The 21,234-nt window shown below is 38.6% G+C and overlaps 1 protein-coding gene across 8 annotated transcripts in view; it reads left to right on the forward strand.

The window, feature by feature from the left end:
* The window catches only part of MLIP (muscular LMNA interacting protein), a 118,030-nt gene that overhangs the window by 60,101 nt on the left and 36,695 nt on the right, over window positions 1-21,234 (forward strand). For 7 of the 8 annotated variants that reach the window (XM_054063005.1, XM_054063004.1, XM_054063001.1 and 4 more), the window contains 6 exons: window positions 200-1,828; window positions 7,279-7,350; window positions 16,324-16,389; window positions 16,472-16,555; window positions 16,654-16,713; window positions 18,585-18,629. In XM_054063005.1, coding sequence (XP_053918980.1) covers window positions 200-1,828; window positions 7,279-7,350; window positions 16,324-16,389; window positions 16,472-16,555; window positions 16,654-16,713; window positions 18,585-18,629 — 1,956 coding nt within the window. The remainder of the gene's footprint in view (window positions 1-199; window positions 1,829-7,278; window positions 7,351-16,323; window positions 16,390-16,471; window positions 16,556-16,653; window positions 16,714-18,584; window positions 18,630-21,234) is intronic. The other variant, XM_054063002.1, reaches the window with a different exon arrangement.

Below are 21,234 nucleotides of genomic sequence, written 5' to 3' on the forward strand. Positions count from 1 at the left end.
TTTCTGCACTCAGTGACCTCTCCTGAGAGTCATATCCACCAGACTGTGTTCCTGAGTTCAAGACAGCCCTGTGCTTTTAACCCTCAGAGTGGTACAAATGGAAACGCTCTATGTATGTCCACAGGACTGAAATGTTGAGTGCTTAACAGTTCCACAAGTTCCACCTCTATTAACATTTCTGTTTTTCTTTTTTCTCCAGTTAATTTCTACTCTTTCCACCTCTGATCATCTTTCCTCTAAACCACCTGCTGTCCACTTAACTTCTCCAACTAATCAGAGAGTAGTGTGTGGTACCATGGGTAACCTGAATCAAGCCTCTTCGCTGGAAGACTCCTGTAACAACTGGCAGTCAGCAACTGGGTCTTCTAAGCAAGATTCATCTCTCTACTTTCAGGGTTCTTCCCATAGTTCATCCCCCTCCATGTCTAAAATATCCTCTTCTGTATCAGGCAGTTGTTACTCCACTCCTCGACTGTATGATATCCTGCGAACACCAAGTCTCTATACCCCTGGCTGTGTTTGCAAAATGGGAGACTTTGCCACACCCTCTGTTCCAGCAAAGAGTTCAGGTCTTTTCCCTGATCCTCCGAATTCATCTGAAATTCAAGGATTGTCATCGCAGCCCTTATCCTCCAGTTCTTCCAAAAGATCGAAAGCTTTATCTCCTGTCCCTGTTCGTATAATAACTCATTCATTGTCTCCTAGTCCTAAACCTTTGTCTCCACCCTCTCTTTACGGCTCCTCTTCGACCATATGCAGTACAAATGAGCCGTGTATGCAAATGTCATCCAAAGGAAATTTAGCAAAGTCAGGAGTTAGATCCCCTCTGCCAACCAGACTGACCCTCTTAACTGCTGTTTTGAGATCAGGCTCTTCTCATCAGAGACCTCTTTCCCCTGCTTCTTGTCCCACATTTTCTCCCAGCTCCCTTGGTTCCTCAACGCTGGTTTTAGATCAAAAGTCCCAAACAACTCCCACAACGCCCAAGAAATCTGTTTCAAACCCTTCTATAAGGCCAAGTTCTCCCAGCACAGAGGAAAACTGGCTTTCAGTATGGGCTCAGCACCTGCTTTTACCCTTCAAGTCTCATCCCACTCCTGGAGTGAGACCCCTTTCTCCTAAAGAGCACCTTCCAGTCAGAACGCTTTCTCCAAATTCTCAAAGTCCTCTGTCATTGCCCACCTCCTCCCATGGAAAATCAGTTGCCTCTCCAGGTTTGCAGCCTACGCTGACTCCTCCTTGTGCCTCAGCATCCTTTTCCCTTGCACATCCTACCTCTCCTTCTCCAGAAAGGCTGCAGTATGCTGCCACCACGTCCTGGGCACCTCAAAAGTCTCAGAGAGTACACACTTACTCACCCATCTTTACCTGCCGGTCATATCCTTTGCTTTCTCCTACCAGTCTTAGTGGCGCATTCTCTCCCACCCTAGAAAAACACTCATCTCCTTCCCCAAGCCTTTTGCATTCAATTTCTAGGTTTAAATCAGATTCATCCCAAACATCTGTTCAGGAGATGAGGCACTCATCTCCTACCCCTCTGAGTGTCTCAAAGCAGCGATTTCCTTCACGGCCTCATTCTACTCCACCAGTTCCACAAACCAATAATATTAATTGCCATCCACTACAGCCTAATTCTTCATCAGTGCACAGAAATTCTAGGTCTAATTCCTCCTTTCCAAGACCTGAGCAATTTGATATCTCACCCGTGCTAAAGTGCAGATCTCCTGTCTCAGACAAGTTACGGGGCACACTGCCATCAAGACCCAGAGAGCTGACTTCACCACAATCTTTTTCCCTGCCTCCTGACCATGAAAACATCAAACCCAAGGTACTCTTGGTGCATGCTTATTTTCTAATAGCTCTTTATCCTTGTAGGAAAAATAGTATCTGTATTGCACTACCCTAGTAAAATAAATGAGCCATGAAGAAAATGGTTAAAAAGAAAATGGTTTTATATTGATAGCGAAGATAGCAAAGACTAAATCCTACCATATCAAATTGCTAGCGATGTGCTCTGTATGATGTGAAAAGACGCGGTAGGAATCCTTTAGCTTAAAAACGAAATACTTCATTCATGAGTGGGAGGAGATACTACTGAAGATGGATTTGTGTCCAATGGCTCTGATATACATATAGTGTCCTTATATTCAAAGATCACTTGAAGCACTACCATGTCAAAAATAAACCATAAAACATGCTCTATACATCCCATGCTAACCTAAATCCACATGTATTCCCACTGAAAGTAATAGAAGTATGGTGATATAGTGCTACTGGGTTGAGCTAGAAGTGGCTTAACCTGATTGATGTGAACTGGGTGTTCCAGTGACAACCGACTCCCAAGCACCCCATTCCACCTGTCTTCCCTGCTCCTGGGGAGGGTGTACTCACCTCAGCCTGTCTGTGCCTCTCTGACACCAGCCTGAGGCACAGCTGAGCTTGGTCTGAGAGTGGACTACGGGATTAAGAGCCAGAGAAGGAAGATAAGGACAGCCTCCTGCTTCTTCCCTTTCTGTAGTACTTCTATTATTTTGTTGTGCTAGACAGAGGGCATGGGGAAAAAAGGGCTGAACTTCCTGCAACACGGACTGCCTGCAAATATGAAAGTCTCACACTTGACGGATCAGCCACACTCCTGCTGTTCGTCATCTGCCCAAAGGTGGGAGAGTCCCAGCAGAGTGAAAATAGGCAATGACGGTGATTGCTGTAGGAGGGCTTTGGAACCAGTCAAACGTTAAACCTAAAGATAAACCTCAAGAATGGGAAGGGGAAGGAAAGGAAAGTTGATCAAAAACCACACAGCAAGTAGGTGAAACCAAAAGGAATTACTATGTAAAAAGGAAGAGCTGGCGGCAGAAGACATCAGAGCTGCACAACACTTTCCAGCCTCTTTTATTTTATCTTTGCACTCTGTGTTTGCTTTGTGCCTCCTCTTGCTGATGTCTAAGCTCTTCCCATCACAGAAAGGCTATCATAATTTATTGATTTATTTGTTCACAGCATGAAATTATAGCCTGGTCTCCCAGATCAAATAGTGTCAGATGTGTTCCTAACAGCTTGGCCATGGCAGGGGTGACTTGAACTGCTTGGAAAATGTTAATTGAAAATGAGAGGTTTAACTCAGCACAAAGCAGCAATTGTCATGAATGGTTCTTTTAAAAACCATACGACCCAAGAGGAACACTTGTGCCAAGCGCAGCTGTGCAGTGTCACTACACCCTGTCAGTATTACTGAATGAAAGGCAAGAGAAATGAAATTGTAGAAATTTCAGGAAAAAAAGCCCCCGAGACAAAACTGGAAGGCATAACTGAGCCTGCAGATTGCAAAGCACTTGTGGTTTCTGCTAGTCAGTGCAATGAACACTGTGAAAGTCACTAACAGTAAGGAAATTGTCGGAGAGTTATTGCCTCGGTTTATATTTGGAGAGATTATTGCACCCTTTCTGTCCTTCCTACTGTCCTTTTTTCCTGCTAATTCTGCTTTTCACTTTTAAACTGCCCCACCACCCCAATGAGATTGGGAGAGTGACTTTCAAGTTAACAGACTTGGACCATCAGTTTGGTGCAATTTTAAATGAGGCAGATAAAGCTGGATTTACTGGGGGTGTGGAAGATCTGATATCTCTAAATTGAATGCAGCTGAGTTTTCAGTGCATGAAAGGTCTCTTACAGCTTTAAAATGTGAGGCTGAGACTTCATTTATAGTCAATAACAATGTTTATTCAATGTCCCCCTTTCCTCCTTCTCCCATTTGTTTCCGTATCTAGTTTATGGCATAGCTCAATGAACTTTGTTGACTTGTTAAAGGTTCCAAGCTCTCTGATAACAATCTAGCCTCAGCTTTTGGTATATTTCTGGATTAAAATGGAAAAGATTCATGAGAGACAACATTAACATCCTAAGCAGCATTTAGCTTTCTTTAGTACCAGTCAGCTCAGCTCTAGAAGTGGACAAAAAATACTTTACTTCCTGTGATAACTGTCAATGCTTGATGGAATTTTTGTGTGTATGAGTGTACTGACTACCAAGGGACAAACACAGCATCAAGAATTGCGTGACTTTGACGTGTAATTCTGCAACCTTGATGTTGCTTTAACAATGCTTTAAGCAATGTTATGACACATATTAGACCAATGCCTATTAAACCAGAATTTTTACATTGGATGTACCTTTCAGTATTCACATCAAACGGTTTTGTTAGCATGGTATCAAAGCAATTATTCAAAAAGGATTCTTTAATGGAGAGTTTTATATTTCTATGCCTATGCATGAAAAAATTAATGCAAATCAAAGAATAACCTATGAACTTATTTAACAGTTTGCATTTGTATATGTAAATATTTATGCTTTCCCATGCTTCATATATTCGTATTCACCAATGATTTAAAGATATGACTGTTTTGCAAAGTGAATATAAACATAGACCTACAGGGCAGCGTGAAGTGTGAATGGGGGCTGATCGTAGGAAATAAAAACCCTCTCATTGAACTTTGCAGTCAATTTAATAGTGTCTTCATGGACTTGATAGAGCAAAATGAACGTCAGGATGGAGTGGAGACATGTAAAGTTGCTGATTCTACAGGAAAAAATTAGAATAAAACCTTCTGGATACTGTTTGAAAATTCTTTGCAGTGATTTCACAGGGTATCTACATACTCTTTGATTTTTCCTACTTGAATATAGCACAGGAATGCATGTAGATCTACCCAAAACAGCTGGGGAACAAACTAACTGTAGCAACATGGAGCTCAGCCCAGCTGCAAAACCTGTCGCAAAGCAAGAAAGATTATTCACGGGGTGCTCTACACTGCATTGGTTAGTCTCTGAGTTTAAGTCTTTATGTGTTCAGCACACTTTGCAGTGCCTTGTGGGTGCCCTAGGTGATCATCTGAGCAAGAAAAGGAGGAAACTTTTCCCCAAGCTCCCCAAATAGATATTTGCCTGAGCTTTGGTATTGGACTTGGTTTACTTCTGACTGGACCATGGTGCAGCCCAGCAGGTCTAACTGTCCGTGGCAGTTTAACAATGCTGCTAGATTCCTGCAAAATTAAATTCCTATTTAATTCCTATTAAATATATTTAGGCATTGAAGAATAATCTTAAGTAATGCAAACTAATGCACCAAGAAACATGATTGTACAGATGAGAAACTGAATTAAAGACTTTCCACTTACCTCAGACACTGTGACCACAGTTCGTTGCTCAGAGATTCTACAGTATCCAGAAGTGACAGAGCACATTAAAGGACTATAGAAACTTTCACATTTTAACAGTCTGATACGTCTTTATTCAGTTCATATAACTCCAACTAACTACAAAGTCACCACAGTCTTCTTCTCATATATGACTCCCATCTCATCATATGTAAAATCCCATGGGCTAGTGAAGATGCTACATTTCATTTACATGTTCAATTATATGATTTGCTTGATTGAACATAAATTATAAGCAGAAAAACGTGTATTTTGTGGATATGCCAATTTTAATGTTCGGAATTTTTTCTTGCATCTTAATTCAGTGTGCAGTATTTTGTCTTATCTCTATACAGATTCTATGTATACATAGATTTATATATGAACCTCCACAGGTTTATAGCTGAATGTTGCTTTCTAAATGTTCAAAGGGCAAGATCCAAGTTGCATGGCTTACAACATTTGAGAGGTAGATGTGTAAGCACAATTTGGGCAATTTTATTACAGCTAATGAAGAGAATACGGTGTACTTGCATGATGATTATATTTTCCCTTTTATGTCCCTATTTTATGATGAGATTAATTATCCTGTAGAAGTGTTTATGACTATAAAGGGCATTAGTTTTGACTGGAGCACCTAAATAGTAGACATCCAAGTTAGAATCACTACAACTCATGTAAATTACCACCCCCTCCAAAAATGTGCATTTCCGGCATTTGCATTCATCTGCTTTGTCAGACTGTTCATTCAATACGAACATTGTGATTATTGACTTCTGTCAATTTTGTCTATCTCCATAATCTGACTAAGAAATATGAGCTAAGTTGAAAACAAACACAACACGATATATAGAAAGAACTAAAAGGTTGTGTCCTGCTGTATTTCAAAAGAGGTGCAAGGATGATATGATTCTTTTATCTGAGTTAAAATTTTGGCCCCTCTGCTCTCATTGAGATGTTTATTAGATTTAAAGAAAAGAGAAAAGCGACAAAAGAATAACTCAAAGTATAGCATGCTTGTCAGACCATTATATTATAATCACCAGTACTCACTGTTGCAAACAACAGCACATTAGAAAACCTGAACTGATTACAGGTAACTTTATTTCTGGGTGACTAATAATAAATCAATAACTTAAAAGTCTATTATTGTGTGAATTTATAATTTTTTATTAGAATATTGCTGAAATGGGCAATATTTAACCATTGAAAAAAATATTCCAACAATCCTAGTTCTTGAACTCATGTTACTAGAGAAGTATCTCCTTAATCATTTAAAAATTACTGAATTCAACCTCCATAATTGCAAAGAAAATGCAGAAAGTATGATTTCTAAAGAGTTAAAATAACTGGGCAAGCTAATATAGACTAAACTGCTTAAAAGAATAAGTTTTAAGGCTGGTATTAGAATTTTTGTACCCAAATCCGTGCATTTTGTATGGTTCAGATTGTCAGTCCTGTGTGCTTGGATAGAGCATGAGAGGTCCTATACCTGTTTTGAAATACTTGTTTGGGTGGTAGAGTTACTTATTTGGAAGATGAAAAGGTGTGACATGACTATCCATTACACAAGTAGCGTAGGGTTTAAAGATCCTAATCAGTCTCATTAAAGCCAATCACTGGAGTCCTTCTGACTAAATGGTACAGGATCACACCACACAGCAGCAGTTGCTGAAGTGCATCTATTGGCAGAAGTAGCTGTGCGCTATCAAAGCAAATCACAGCAAACTTGGAAAAACCTCACAGCTTCTCCTGATATTCATTTAAGGATAGTAGTCCATGGAAAGTGGACAAAATCACTTTAAAAGTTATAAGCTGGTACAGGGAATTCACTTTGTCCTGCTTCATTCCTAAAAGCAAAAGATTTACATTATGGTCCCTAAAAATCTTAACAGAAACAACAGAGTTTCGTTAAGAAATGGCTTTCCTAGGCAACACTTAGAGCTTTGTATTGTTGCAATGTGTCTGCAAGACAATTGGAATTGTCTTTCATTCTGTCGTACATTTCCCCTCTCTTCCCTCTCTCTCCCTCTCCCTCTTCTACCCTCTTCTGTTTCTCTTCCTGCTTTCTGGTTTACCCTTTTAGCAGTACAAGATCAAGACAAGCTACAAGGCATTTGCAGCAATCCCTACAAACACATTACTTATGGAACAGAAGGTTAGTGTTTGCTCAAAGATGTGGGAATTGTGTTGTATATTTGACACCATTCAACTTTATGTACATCTTCTGACATTTCTGTGGGGGATATTGCAGAATGAAAGCTTTTGGATCTAACTGTTAGGGATTAAAATTCCAAATATTTTTCAGGGTCAACCACTTTCGACTGAAGATCAAAGTTTTCGCTAATCTGAATTTCTGCAAATAAATTTACTGTAAATATATATATATATATCCTAAAGGAATTGCCATCTATGGAAATATTTCAAAATCTGTTTTGTTGTGGGAAAGTGTCTGGAGCACTGCTGTTCTGGGACCTACCAATCAGTTGATCTTGGCCAGTTAATGATTATTCATGGGCTATTCTTAGCTAGTAAATGTAACATCCTCAAACAGGCAAATCTGACCAGATCTATTGTTAAACTGTGAGAAATGTCCCAGCCATTGCACCAGCCTCTGGTAATGACCATTCTCCCAAACAAATTTCCTGACTGCTTCCACAGTTAGTACAGGCCAGGGATCCTTCCCAGTATGTATTTTGGAGTAACAATCCTTTCTGTAGGGTAAGATGATAGATCCAAAGAACAGTCTTTAGTGTGTTTATTTACTATCAAAGACACAGCCAAGACTGTACAGTACTTATTTAGATAAAACAACTTCGGAAGTCAACTGAAAATTTAAATTCAAAGTAACTACCAATATCTTTTCTTATTCTTTTTTTTCCCCTAAAATTAATTTTGCACAAAAATTAGCAAAGTTTAATATAACTTTTTGCTGGTGAGCGACGAGCTAAGTGTCTTACATGTTTTAAGACATGCTTAATCATTCTGACACCCAGTTTAGAGTTTTATCAGAAAAATCTTTCTGTTCAGGACCTAGTTCATGAACTTAGCATCTGATTAAATACTGTAGGATTAAACATTCCCAACTACATATTTTAATACATATTCACATACACTTCTCTGTTGACTGCACTAGAATTTCGCAGAGCCTAAAGGCATTGGAAAGAGTAAACTTAATTGTGTAAAAATTTTGAAGGTGATGATTTTATCTTTGAAATATTACTGATTGTGATCTAGTAATGTTAACTGCTATAAATAAGACTTTCTGAAAAAGAGATATTCTTTTATTTTACAATATTCTTTTAATCTCAAATGAATTTTTTAAACTTTTGCATAAACCCTGATCCTTCCCTTACTGAGATCTTGAATGCAGTAGTGAAGGATATGTCTGCTTTATGCAATATGGTCCAATAGACATGGCTCTGTAGAGGAAAACAGCTCATGCAGGGGATCTTACACTCCTATGGAACGCATTTTTGGAGAGTTTTGTATGGGCAGAGTGTCTGTCAGTGCCTGGAAGCATCTGGTGGCCCCTGAAGTGCCACCTTACGGTTGACTTCATCTGAAAGACATCCAGTTTGTGTGCTCAAAGACTGCACCCCTCTGCAAACCAAGTCAGGTAGGTGACTTTGAGCAGGGTGTTCAGTCTAAGAGCACACTCCTGGTGTGAACTAGTGGATTAATGCCAGCCATCTGACTGAACTTTTTCGGAAGGAAGGGGATTCCTTTCGGTGTTCTCACTGATGCTCTCTGGGACATTGATTCACAACCTGTCTTGCTTATCCCCAATGCACAAAACTGAATTGTACAATCTAATGCCAGTTTCTGTAGAAAAAGTAATGACTCAAAAGATATTTGTGTTTAGATAAAGACTTCTGGTTATCTACTGTTTTACTGAAATGTTAGCTTTGTTGTATCCTTTGATAGTGAAAGCACAGTCATGTAAGACTAATAAGAAATCAATTTTCTGCTACAGGAGTTGCCTTCAGGAGAGACTCTTGACTAATTTAATTTGTAAACTGTATATTTCAGCACAGCCTGACTGCATCTTGGGAATTATGGACAATAATCTCCTATTGATCCACACTAGCAGCTGATTATGGTGCTCCTAAGCTAGACCTGTTGCGTTAGCTGACATGTACTTGGAGTATGGCTCCTAAGGAAACAAAGATTCGCATGACACATGGGACTCATTGTACTAAGCCCTAACATCCAAATGTTCTCCTCAAATTACTTGGGAGGGAATAGGGAAGGAACTCATGCCACATTGTATTTCAAAGACAGTAATTATATTGCTTCTCATTTTATGCACTGGATTAAAAAGAGAGATATTCCAGAAAATAAGATTTTAATTACATAAGTGATGTTTTATTAACATTAAGATAATGGTTGTGTGGAGAGAAGTTTATGAGTGGCATTTTTGTTTTAGCAAGGAAGTCAGGCGCACAATATCTGCAAAGCACAGATATCACCGAGCTGAACACATGATTAGGAATGCAGCATCTGCCTAAAATGCTAAAATAGTGCTTTGCTATGCATTGAACTGGACACACACATTCTCAGAATTCAACTTTTTTCCACTCTGTGAGTAATTATATTGCTTAATTTGAGTGGTCATGAGAAATAAGATTAGTCAGAACTGTGATGTGGGTGATCCTAGTGACAGCTCACGTGCAATATTAATTAGATCCCATGACAGAAAACTGCCGTTGATATGTCATGTAAGGTACAATGCTTTGTCTACCTCTAAATTGCATCCTTGTGTCTAACTTTCTTTTTTTGAGTTAATTTTTTCTTTTCTGTCTCTGTAGATGCTTTAATTTCAGCCAGAATTTTTCATCTTCTCCTTATGAAAATATTCGGGTATTATCATCTTAATGGTTTTTTTAGAAGGGGTTCTTATCCTCCAGTGCTCTCAATCAAAGCTAGTTGTTTGAATCTGTGTGCATTAGCAGAGAAGAAAAGATTTGTTAACCACGTATGTGTATATTTTTGTTACCCCAGAATTGGCTTAATCTCATCAAATCCCATAACTGGCATATTTTGCAGCTGTTTGAGCTTGTACGCACCTGATGTTCCTCACATTACTTGTGCTTTGCTCAGAAAAATCTCAATCCAGATTATCTCTGGGAAGCACTGGGTTGTGACTTCCTTCACAGCCAGAAGAGCAAAATCCTGCTTTTAAGGGATTTATCCAGAGTATGGTCAAGTTCTACTAGGGAGAAGCAAGAGTGGGCTGCTCCTACGAGAGGGTAACTGGGAGCCAGGGGTGACAGCACGGCTGGCAGGACAGTGTCTCCACCAGCAATGGCACAGCTCCACAGTGTCTGAGCAAGGAGACCAGAGAGGGTGATGAGGTGGTGATAACCACAGTCAATTGTCTGTGCTGTCATAGCCACACAGATTCATAGTATCATAGAATCACTAGGTTGGAAAAGACCTTTTAGATCATCAAGCCCAACTGTACCTGTCTACTACTAAACATTATCCCTAAGCATTTCATCTCCCTGTCTTTTAAATACCTCCAGGGATGGGGACTCCACCACCTCTCTGGGCAGCCTCTGCCAGTGCCCGAGAACCCCTTCAGTGAAGAAATTTTTCCTAATGTCCCATCTGACCCTCCCCTGGTGTAACTTGAGGCCATTTCCTCTCATCCTATCATCTGTCACTTGGGAGAAGAGACCAACATCCACTTCATTACAACCTACTTTCCTGTAGTTGTAGACAATGATAAAGTCTCCCCTCAGCCTCTTCTTCTCCAAGCTAAACAACCCCAGTTTCCTCAACTGCTCCCCTTAAGACTTGTTCTCCAGCCCCTTCACCAGCTTTGTTGCTCTTCTCTGGACACGCTCCAGGACCTCAATGTCTTTCCTGTAGTGAGGGGAGCAAAACTGAACACAGCAAAATTATATCAATGAGGCAGGTCCACAGACTGCAGTAATGAACTCTTCAGCCCAGTGAATGATAGGATCCACTGCCTAAAAGAGGAAATTTGACAAGTTTAATGTAGGCATAAGGCAGAAGTCTAACAGAAAGAATTAATTAACCATTAGAAAAAAATTCCGGAGATTAGAATGGGCTTTTTATCTCAGAAATTGAAAAATCAAGACAGGACACTTTCCTAGCACTTCATACAGTATTTCCAGGCAGTTCTGTAGTTTAAAGAAAAGGTCAGACTGGGTGATCACTGTGATTCCTTCTGGCCTTATTAACATTGAGTCAATGATTCAGCCCTCTACTGACATTCACTCTTGTATAGCTTATACTGTTACACAGAAGTAATCACAATCTAATTAAAAATTCCTTTCCAGTCAGATCATGTTTAAAAAGTAATTCATCTATTAATTAGAGATTGTATTTATGAAACATCTATAAAAATATTTTCCAGTCAAAATAGATATTGATGAAGAGTTTATTTCAGGGAGCTACAGAAAATTTCTTTACTTTAAGTAAAACAGAATCTTAAACCAGATCTTTCTTCATCTTCAGAATGATGTTAAATTTCAGATGTCACCCTAAGACTGATGGATGTCTTGGAAATGTAATCCAGAAAATTCTTCTCTTAACAGTTCAGTGGTCTTTGGTCTACAGCAAGGTCTATGCAGGTGACTTAGGTTTGCTGTGTTTGTCCAGATGCACACTTGCTCTCAGTGATGATAGGGGTGAAATTCCCTTATCTGTGCATCATTTTGATAGAAAAGAAACCTGGGCACACAGACTTAAACGGGAGAAGTCTTGCAAATGTTCTGCTCAGACTTCTCTCAGTCTGAACTGCAGTGAAACCAGGATGATGGGATACGCCATGAAGCACATCTGCTTCACGGCTGAGACTCACCCCGCATTTAGCAAGTCTTCTGAAAATCACCAGATAGAATAGGCTATAGATGGAAGAGGTGCAAATGAAAATATGATTGAATTATCTGACTTGTATTTATCCACTAATTACAAGTAAAGAACTATAGTTTCAATTTTAAACAAACGTAGGAAAAAATCTTCTCTTTTAAAGAATAAATATTTTAGATTATTGATTTTATCTATTTATGGCTGATCTTCACATTTTCTCTTGTCACAATGCAATTTGGCTAACTTCAAGTTAAATACAACAAATAGTCTTTCCAAATGATGTTACACTTGTAGGAAAACTCCAAAGATGTAGTAACTGCATCTTATCATACAGAGTGGACTGCCAGCAATGCAGTATATTCTTTTTGCAGAGGAAAATAGGAAAAACGTTTGAAAAAAAATGGAAAAATGCTTTTCAAAAAAAGGCATTTACCTCCTCTTGCAAAAGGAAAATGAGAGTGTTTTTAATTTTCAGGAAAAGAAAGAAATGAAATTTAGTAAATATTGCAGTGATCTGCAATATTGCAAATCCAGCTTTAAGTTCTTGCCTTAAAGGAACATATTGCATGATTAAACATCCTTTGGTACAGGGACTGATCACGGCAAACGCAGACTCCAGTTGCTCCTTGAAATCATGCAATAGGAACTTGGAGGCCGTTTTTTAACAGTCTCAGATGGTAGATCTAACTGCTGGACAATTGGCACCTACCGAGCATGCCAGGATACTTCTGGACCTGGAAAGCATTTCTGATAACAAGTTATTGAGAACAGTTTGATAAAAAAAATTATATTTTTTCCCAAGTAATTCTGGTGTGCACTTACTATTTGAATTTCTTGAGTCCGGATTACTTGTTCGTGTCAAAATGCTTCCCAAGGCTAGAGATCAATACCGGCTAGTAAGAAACAAAGGAAATAATCTGTGCAGTTGTAGAGTGATAAAGGACTTAGTTCATCTGTAATAATAACCAAGCACGCTATGAGCTCCCTCTTTCTTTCAAAGGCTTTGTAGTTTTTAATAGTAATTATTTTACAGGAGGAAAAGTAGTCTCGTCTTTTCAAAATCATCTCCCAGGATCTCTAAGGAATAAGTTAAAGGAACTCATAGAATGTTAAGATCCATTATAGAAAGGAAGTCTTTTTTCATGTGCTGAGGGCTAAGAAAAAGATATTGATGGGAAAAATATGCAAGAGAAATGAAAGAAGAGGAAACTTCTTTGGCCTTGCTCAGCTCAGGGTTTTCACAATAAGGTAAGAAGGAAGCTGTGCCACACCTAGGTTACAATATTTGGGGTTTTTTCTTACTATTAGTGTAGTTCCTTAGTGGATGAATCTATGTTTTATATGTTGCCAACAGCTCTCATTCTTCTAACAAAGTATTGGAGATCCTGTTCAGATCATTTAGCAGCATCCTTTCAGCTCTGATATAGCTTTAGCAATCAAATAGCTTGAAGGAAAGAGGAGGCAAAGGCTGTAATCATTATTGATGTCAATGGCATAAACGCATAACACCCTCAAAGATGCGATTTGCAAGGAAAAAAAATAACAGTTCAGCAACTGGCTATTTCATCTGAACATTTAAATTCTGTCACAAGCACATTTTCATTCTCTAAATTGCACTCTTCTTTCAAATTACGGTCCCATTATTATTTTTCATACTACTTTTCATATATAATAATAAAAAATGCCTAAACAGTAATGTTCCATTTTTGATATTGTTAGACCATTGGTTTAGGAAGTGAAGTTTGAATACTGTTAACAGTGCTAATCAGCACTACTGTTGATAACACTAATGTTTTAAATTAATCATAACATTAATGCATACTAACTCCAGTGATGAGTTCAGACAGTCTTGTTGTAATTTTTAATGTCACATTTTTGTATGTGCATAAATGTAAAAAAAAAAAACACTGCTGGAAAAAAAAATCGTTGTATTTTTAAAAGCTAACAACAGATTAAACTCAAACATTTTTTCCTTGTGGAGGTAGCAGTGATGACTAAAATCTAATTCACTTTGTTTCTTCTCTTTCTTGGACTTGGACTACTCAAATAGAAATAATAAAGGGGAAGAAAAGAGATAAGAAACCAATGAAAGAAAGTAGATGGTCTACGTTGAAGATTAAAATTTTCTTTTCCCAAATGTTCAAAAAGGGAAAGAACATGACAGCTCTCTGCACCATGGCTCCTGCGTGATGGCTGTATCTCCAGGGGAGCATCCATAGATCTTGGTGCTGTATTCACCTGAGTTCTTTAGTCAGTGAAGGCTCCAAAATGCAAATACATTTGGCTTCCTAGTTTCTACTGAATCTGATGGATGTTTGATACTTAAATTGCCCAGAGTCTTAATTCTGAACACAGGCTTGTGGATGTGGCTGTAATTCCTCTAGAAAGATTCCTCAGTAGCTTCTGGGTAGCTTTTCTTTCCCTCGATTGTGTTCAGTCTTTCCCACTGTCCTGGCAAAGTGAATTTTTAAACAGAAACATGTATTTTTTCTTAGCAATTACTTAATTAAGTTCATTACTCTACTGATTTCTTAGGGGGATAGGGAGTGGTGAGAAGCTTAGCAACTTCATTTTGAAGATGTGACTGATTAAAGCTTATGTTAGTGAAACATCTTGTAATTTTATATTTACCAGGGGGATACAATCTGAACTGAAACTGAACTAAGGACACGGTACTCCAGTGTAGCGCTGAGCCCATTCTAGCTGAGCCTTCCTTTTCTAGAGGACTCTCTGTTGATCTGAGAATTTAAGCTGGTTAACAGTGATAAGGTAGTAGAGATGAGAAAGACTATTTATCTTTTCATCTTCTGTCTTGGGGCAAGATTACATTGATTTCTGTAGGTCAGAAATAATAATTCTTTTTCTTTTTTTCCTTTTGAACTCCAACAATCCTAGGGCCAAAAGGTTTATCTGAAACTGGAGGGGGCGAAAGAAATGTATTGGGAAATAAACTTACTGTACTCTCTGACAGAAGACATGGTGTTCCATAAATGTCTGTGCAGGATCATTCATGGATGGTATTAAAATAACATCAAAAGTAAATTGTCATTAGCTTTTCAGCTACAGATACATAGATGTATGCTGCCAGTGGCTTGGCAAGGAGACAAAAAAAGATATTCTCAGCAAAATTAAACTCAGAAATAGCTACTTAAATATAAGCTTATTTTCTTCCTTTAAAAGATTCTTCTATTTTCCTCCCAGCTTCTGTGACTGGCAGCCCTGATACCCGCTGCGCTAGGATTGGAGCATGCCCACAGAATCCCACATGCGTGAAAAAGTGTTTTACAAGAATGCTCATTTTTTCCCCTTTAAAATTCCACAAACTTCTCTTGTTAAAACTCCATAAATCTTGCAGGTCCCTCATCTGTAGTCCAGCTTCATGCATCAGCGGGCTTCCAGAGCAACTTTTCGTCTCGGTACAGAGTCTATTTGGAAATTGCTTGAGAGCAAAATTAAGTGAGGACAGTTAGATTGTGCCTTGCAGACTCTGGATGATGATAAAAATGGAAAGTAAACACTGGAGGTTGTCTTTTGAGAGTGTTTTGTGAGTTTCCTGATAAAGCTGAGGGAATCAGCAAAGGGATTCCCACTGCTCTTTGAACTTACTCCAAGTATAGCCATAGAAAAGCAGAAGGTATGTCCAAACACAAGACGCTAGTGCTTGGTTTTGGAGAGACTGCTCACCTGCTCAGGCCAGCTATGTTTTAGTGTGGTATCACCTACGTATAGTACGTGTTTTGCTTTATACATTTCTGACTTCAGGCTAAAATACAAAAAAGTGAAGCATTGATTTTGTTGCAACGTGGAATCACCATCCTCTCTAATCAGGAGGCACTTTTCAAAGAAAAGAAAGGCCTTTCTGCATGCTTGGACCCCTGCCTTCTCTTCCTAATTACAGTCAGTGGCGTTCCTCCAATGGTGTGCAGCAGCAGCCTCTCAACACCTCTGTGGCACATCATGCCCATTTGCCACATTACATTTATTGTGAAGGAGAGGGACATTGTTGAAGGAGAAGATAATTTAAATTTGTAGTTTCTGATCTGTAAAAGCAGAGACAATTCACCTGACTTGAATACTCTCTCCCCCTTTCTGCACCCTCTTGTCTCTAGTTCAGAATCAGAAGCTGGTAGTCTGGAGAACCTCAAGGAGCCTGTAATAACTTCTTCTTCCATCTCTGCATGGTGAAAAAAAAAAAAACTGCGAGATTTGGAAATGCTGTATTGCAAAAAGTATGTTTGGTTTTTAAAATTTTGAACTCAGTATCACACCGAAATATTTTGAATTGCAGGCATTAGAAGAGCCAGCCCAAACTGCTGGTATGACTGAAGGCACCGCTTTGGACACCCATTCAGAGGTAGTGCTGTTAAATCTCTTTTAATTTTTCATTTGAAAATGAAAATTAAAGGCTAACTGAGTGATGTATCCTCTTTTTTCAGATGTGCTCCCCTGCCCAGCTCAGACAACAAACGGAAGAGCTGTGTGCTGTCATTGATCAAGTCCTACAGGACCCACTGACTATGGTAAACTGTCTATGTGTGGGGCTGACGTTTTTTTTCTTCCTTTACTTTTTTTCTCTTGTCATTAATAAGTCTATTCTCTGATGAAAATCATGTTCCAGCGCCGATGTGAATCTTCTCCGAGTTTCCTGCAGATGAGCACAGAGTCAGATGTTGGCAAGGTAGGTGAATAAGCCCAAATGCTCTTTCTAGGTAGACATAAAGCAAAAGACATCACAACTATAAAGCCTATAACAACAGAAAGCTTCAGTTAAGAGACGCAGTATCAGTAGAATGATGACTATTTGAATGAAATGGAAGGACAGAACTGCAGTTCTGGAGCCAGTGCAGGATGCTTTCCTAAAGGGCTTATATTATGAAAGAGAAGCTGTTTCTTAGGGTTTCCGAGGCCAGGATCCACAAGAAAGAAATCCTTCATATCTTGCGTTCCATATTGCAGGGTCTCTGGATATCTCCCAGATTTCATCTCATCTATGGGTCCTTACAGCAGAGGAGCCAATGGGTTTAGGTTCAGTGACTGGAAACATCTTTCAGAATACCTTTTTTTTGAAGTCATTATTGGTTTTCAAATAATTGGATAATTAATATGTAGACCTGCTCATAAGTGTTGATTTTCTTTCAACTCTGGCCTCTCAAAGAAGAGGGATGTCTTCTTCATCCATTTCCTTTGGATAACTCAGAAACAGGTAGCGAGAGGCAGGAATAAATTTCTATATAAATGTTAAACTTCTGGTTTCGCTATGTTATATTGCTGTGTCTTCTGGCTTCAGAAAGATGAATAACCAAAGGAGAAGAGTCTTGTATTCAGTTTGCCCCAAGTAAATTTAAGTTGATGTTAGAAGCTATAGGAAAGTAAAAATGGCAGATATCCAAAATGAAACAGGAGGAAAGGAACAGGAGGTGTTCAAGGCCAGGTTGGATGGAGCCTTGGGCAGACTGATCCAGTGGGATATCCCTGCCCATGGCAGGGGCATTGGAACTGGATGATCTTTAAGGTCCCTTCCAACCCAAACTATTCTATGATTCTACGATTCTATGATACTATGATTCCATGATTCTATGATTCCATGATTCTATGGGAGGGATTTTTGGCAGAAGAATACGCCAAAATGTTAATGCATTCAAAATATCCTGCAAAACGTACAGTCCATTATGCAAAAAAAAAGGCACAGAACCAGCATTCCTTGGTGGGTATATCTAATATACACTTTAAATTTAATTTTCATTTTTTAAATTACTTCTGTAAACCAGCACGCAGTAGTGAATAAGGTTTCAGGTAGTCAAGAAACGAAAATTGGATAATATCTGAAAAAGCAGGCAGAGACTCTTACCGAGGAAATGTTTTCCATGTCTGCAGTGAGTCCGAAGTGGTTAAAATGCTACTATTAATTTGGACTTTTGAGCTATAGCATCCAAAATCTACTTCCTTGGGCAACTGAGAATTGAGCCTTGACCAAATGGAAGGCATCAGTTAGGATTCATGAAAACAAATAAAGTGGGCAAAAGGTGAATTTTACAGGACACAACATAATGACCACAATAAAGGTGTGAGGACTTCAGAATGAGATCGAAGTGCTTAAATTGAAGATAAGTCATACACAGGAAGGAAAAAAGAGTGCATCTTCTAAGTAAATGCTTTAGAAATATCAGTCTTCAAGTTCTCACAAATAGAACATGGAAAGAGGATGTTTCAAGTTATTTTGTGAGCAAATCAAAGTTAAATTTCACAGGGCAACTGCACCCATGGCTGTCTACTAATGAGTTCTGATGATTGTCAGAGATAATTTCAAGGACAGCTTCAATACAATGTGATCAAAGTTTTTAAGCAGTAAAAATTAAATAGTATTTTCTATAATAAACATATTCAACAAAACTTTAATGTAACTTATTCTCATGTATATCATGTTTTTTTGGAATACTGAAGTATTTTTGAATTTAAGCAATTAACAACTTGTCATAATAATAAAAATCTCTTTGAGTTGCTCCTCAGAGTATCTTTTTGGTCTTCATATATGTATTTATTTTGTATAAGGTATCAACAACGCAGCAGAGAACAGTTGGGCGTGAAACCAGATATGTAAGTATTTTTATAATTACTGTACATTTTGCATGCAGAAATGTCTAATTTATCCACTCTTGCATTGATACCGGGTGAGTCTGCACGCAGCAGACACAGGTATCTACTCATGACATGAGGTGTGACTCTAGTACAGAGAAGTGTGTTAAAGCACAGGCAATTGAGACTTGAGATGTATTCTGACTGCTGCAAATCAGTCATGGCTCGAACCTCTTCAGTGCAGTGTCTACTTATAATTTTACCTGTGTGAATATGATATTAAAATTCATTTATTCACACAAGTTGTTGTTGTTGTTTGATTTGAGCATGGGGCAAAAGCTCAGGTGTTTGGCAAACACACTGTTGCATGTGCTGAGGGATGTATTTGGCCTCAATCTACACTGTAATGAGCTTGCTTGGGTAGAAGTCATCCTTTGGTTCATGCCTATCCATCAGAATTTGGGGTTGACTTTTACTTCCAAGCTACAGAGCTGGCCGAAACCCTACAGTTTAGCCTTAGGTGAACTGAAGCTGTTTTATCACATATACACACATTCCAGAATATAAAGAAAATCTCTACATTGACTCCTCCATTCAATTATTGAAACATTAAACACATTTAAGATTTTAATTCTCACTAACACAGATACTGCAGGTTCCATATTTTACTTACAAGTCATCTTGTCATGTGGTGAGAAATCTCTGCTTACTACTCATCAGTCAGTGTTTTGATTGAACTTCAGATCAAAGCAGTGATGTTAAAGGAATAGAGGCCTCCCAGTTTTATGCCAGCACAACGCTTGACTGATAATTCATTTGTACTTGTGGTGATACGCGTATTCAATTGCATTCTGTGATTTTTACTTGGCAGGTTGTGCTGGCTCATCCTAATTTGAAAGGATACTGGAAGAGAGCTTTTTGATGAAATATAAGAATGTGATTCAGAGGTAGTCTGTGAGAACAAAGTATATTTAATAACACTCCAGTGCAGGTCAACTTCAGGCATCCAACTTACATGCCTAAGGATAGAGTCAGCAAAGAAAACCACCCTAACAAACTCTTACTTCCCTCTGTCTCCTGGTACTTCCTACATAGAAGAAACGATTAAATATTTAAAAATATGTTTAGGAATAATGCAGAAGATTAAAGATATGCTAAACTTTACTATAAACTGTACATACATGGTGATGTTTTTTATGTCAGAAAACCAGTCAACTGTGTTAGCAGACCTTGGTCTCCAGGCTGCACGGTGGTGGCTGAACTTGGTGGGGCCACACTCTCCTAGACTTCACCGTCACGGCATTCTGCAGCAGTCTACTGAGGAATGGCCAGGTGTCCCTAACACCCACATATGTCACAGCTTTTCCTCCTCTCTTGCTCTGCTTCTTTGGTAGAATGTGCGAAGGCTATTTCTGCCCCAGCTTATAAATGAGGTGGGAGCTCATCCTCTACCCCTCAGGGCAAAGGTGCTGTGTGGTGGTGGACCAAAGCAGGCAAGAGAGTGTGCTAACCATCAACCGCAAAGGACCTGCTCCTGAGCTTGTGTGTGTGCTGACTTTGGTTGACCAGAAGAGCTATAGCCCAGGGAGCAGCATTTCTTAATACTTGTATAACATGTCTGTTTTGAAACAAGATTCCTATTTTGAGCCAATTTAAAAGTATCTCTAGTAGAAACCAGGAACTGTGTATCACATGGACGTTTGTTATCATAATATCAAGCTGTGATACCCCAGGAGCTCTGCGGTGTCTCATGTGAGCTGCCTTGGAGTAATGTTTTTCAGCCAATCTCTTTTAGCATATCTTTCTATCTTCTAGCGTAATTTTACTAGAAAGAATTAAAATGGTAATTTAGAAATATAGATTTCTTAATATTTTTGAATCTATAATGTCTGGTAGTAAGATGTTTGTCAAAATGTTGCTTTGAGGGTGTTTTTAGTTAAAAGAAAAGCTTTACATTTTGCATGAGTCAAGGGTGGAAATATCTGTCATGATAGAAAAGGATTATTTAGAAGCACACAAGAACATATATATGCGTACACACATGGTAATAGTACTAATTATTTATTAGGTTATATGCAGTAGTAGACCTCACAAACATGTTGAAATACCCTGCCATTTAACACTTAAAATGGCGTAGGTTTACTTTGGCCTCAGTTACTCTTTGTCTTCTCATGCAGTTTAGAACATTTTAAGGACTGCACAAATAGTAAGGGACTCTATAAAATGTACCAAAAAAGGTCTGACTTCAGTAAAATTACAGCAGTTTGTAGCAGGCACTACATTTACCATTTAACAGCTTTTTAAACTATGTGGTCCTTCACATGATCCCATTCACTATTTTATAAAAATGCAGAGCTGTTGGCTTAAAGGATGATACTGCTGATTTTAAATTATATAAACTTAAACATTCTCTGAACCAATCGCTTTTATGGGTAACGAGTGCCCTAATATATTTACTTAGGCACTGTGTTTCCATATAATTACCATCACCAAAGAAAGCTTTCTTAACTTTAACTCCAAGTTCTAGCAAATTTACAAACTTGTCATTCAACCCCACTTACAAGTACTTTAAAAATAATTTCTGATTATTAATTGGAATAATTACTATGCACGCTATTGACATTTT

This window comes from Cuculus canorus, chromosome 3, assembly GCF_017976375.1.
Source record: "Cuculus canorus isolate bCucCan1 chromosome 3, bCucCan1.pri, whole genome shotgun sequence".
Taxonomy (NCBI): domain Eukaryota; kingdom Metazoa; phylum Chordata; class Aves; order Cuculiformes; family Cuculidae; genus Cuculus; species Cuculus canorus.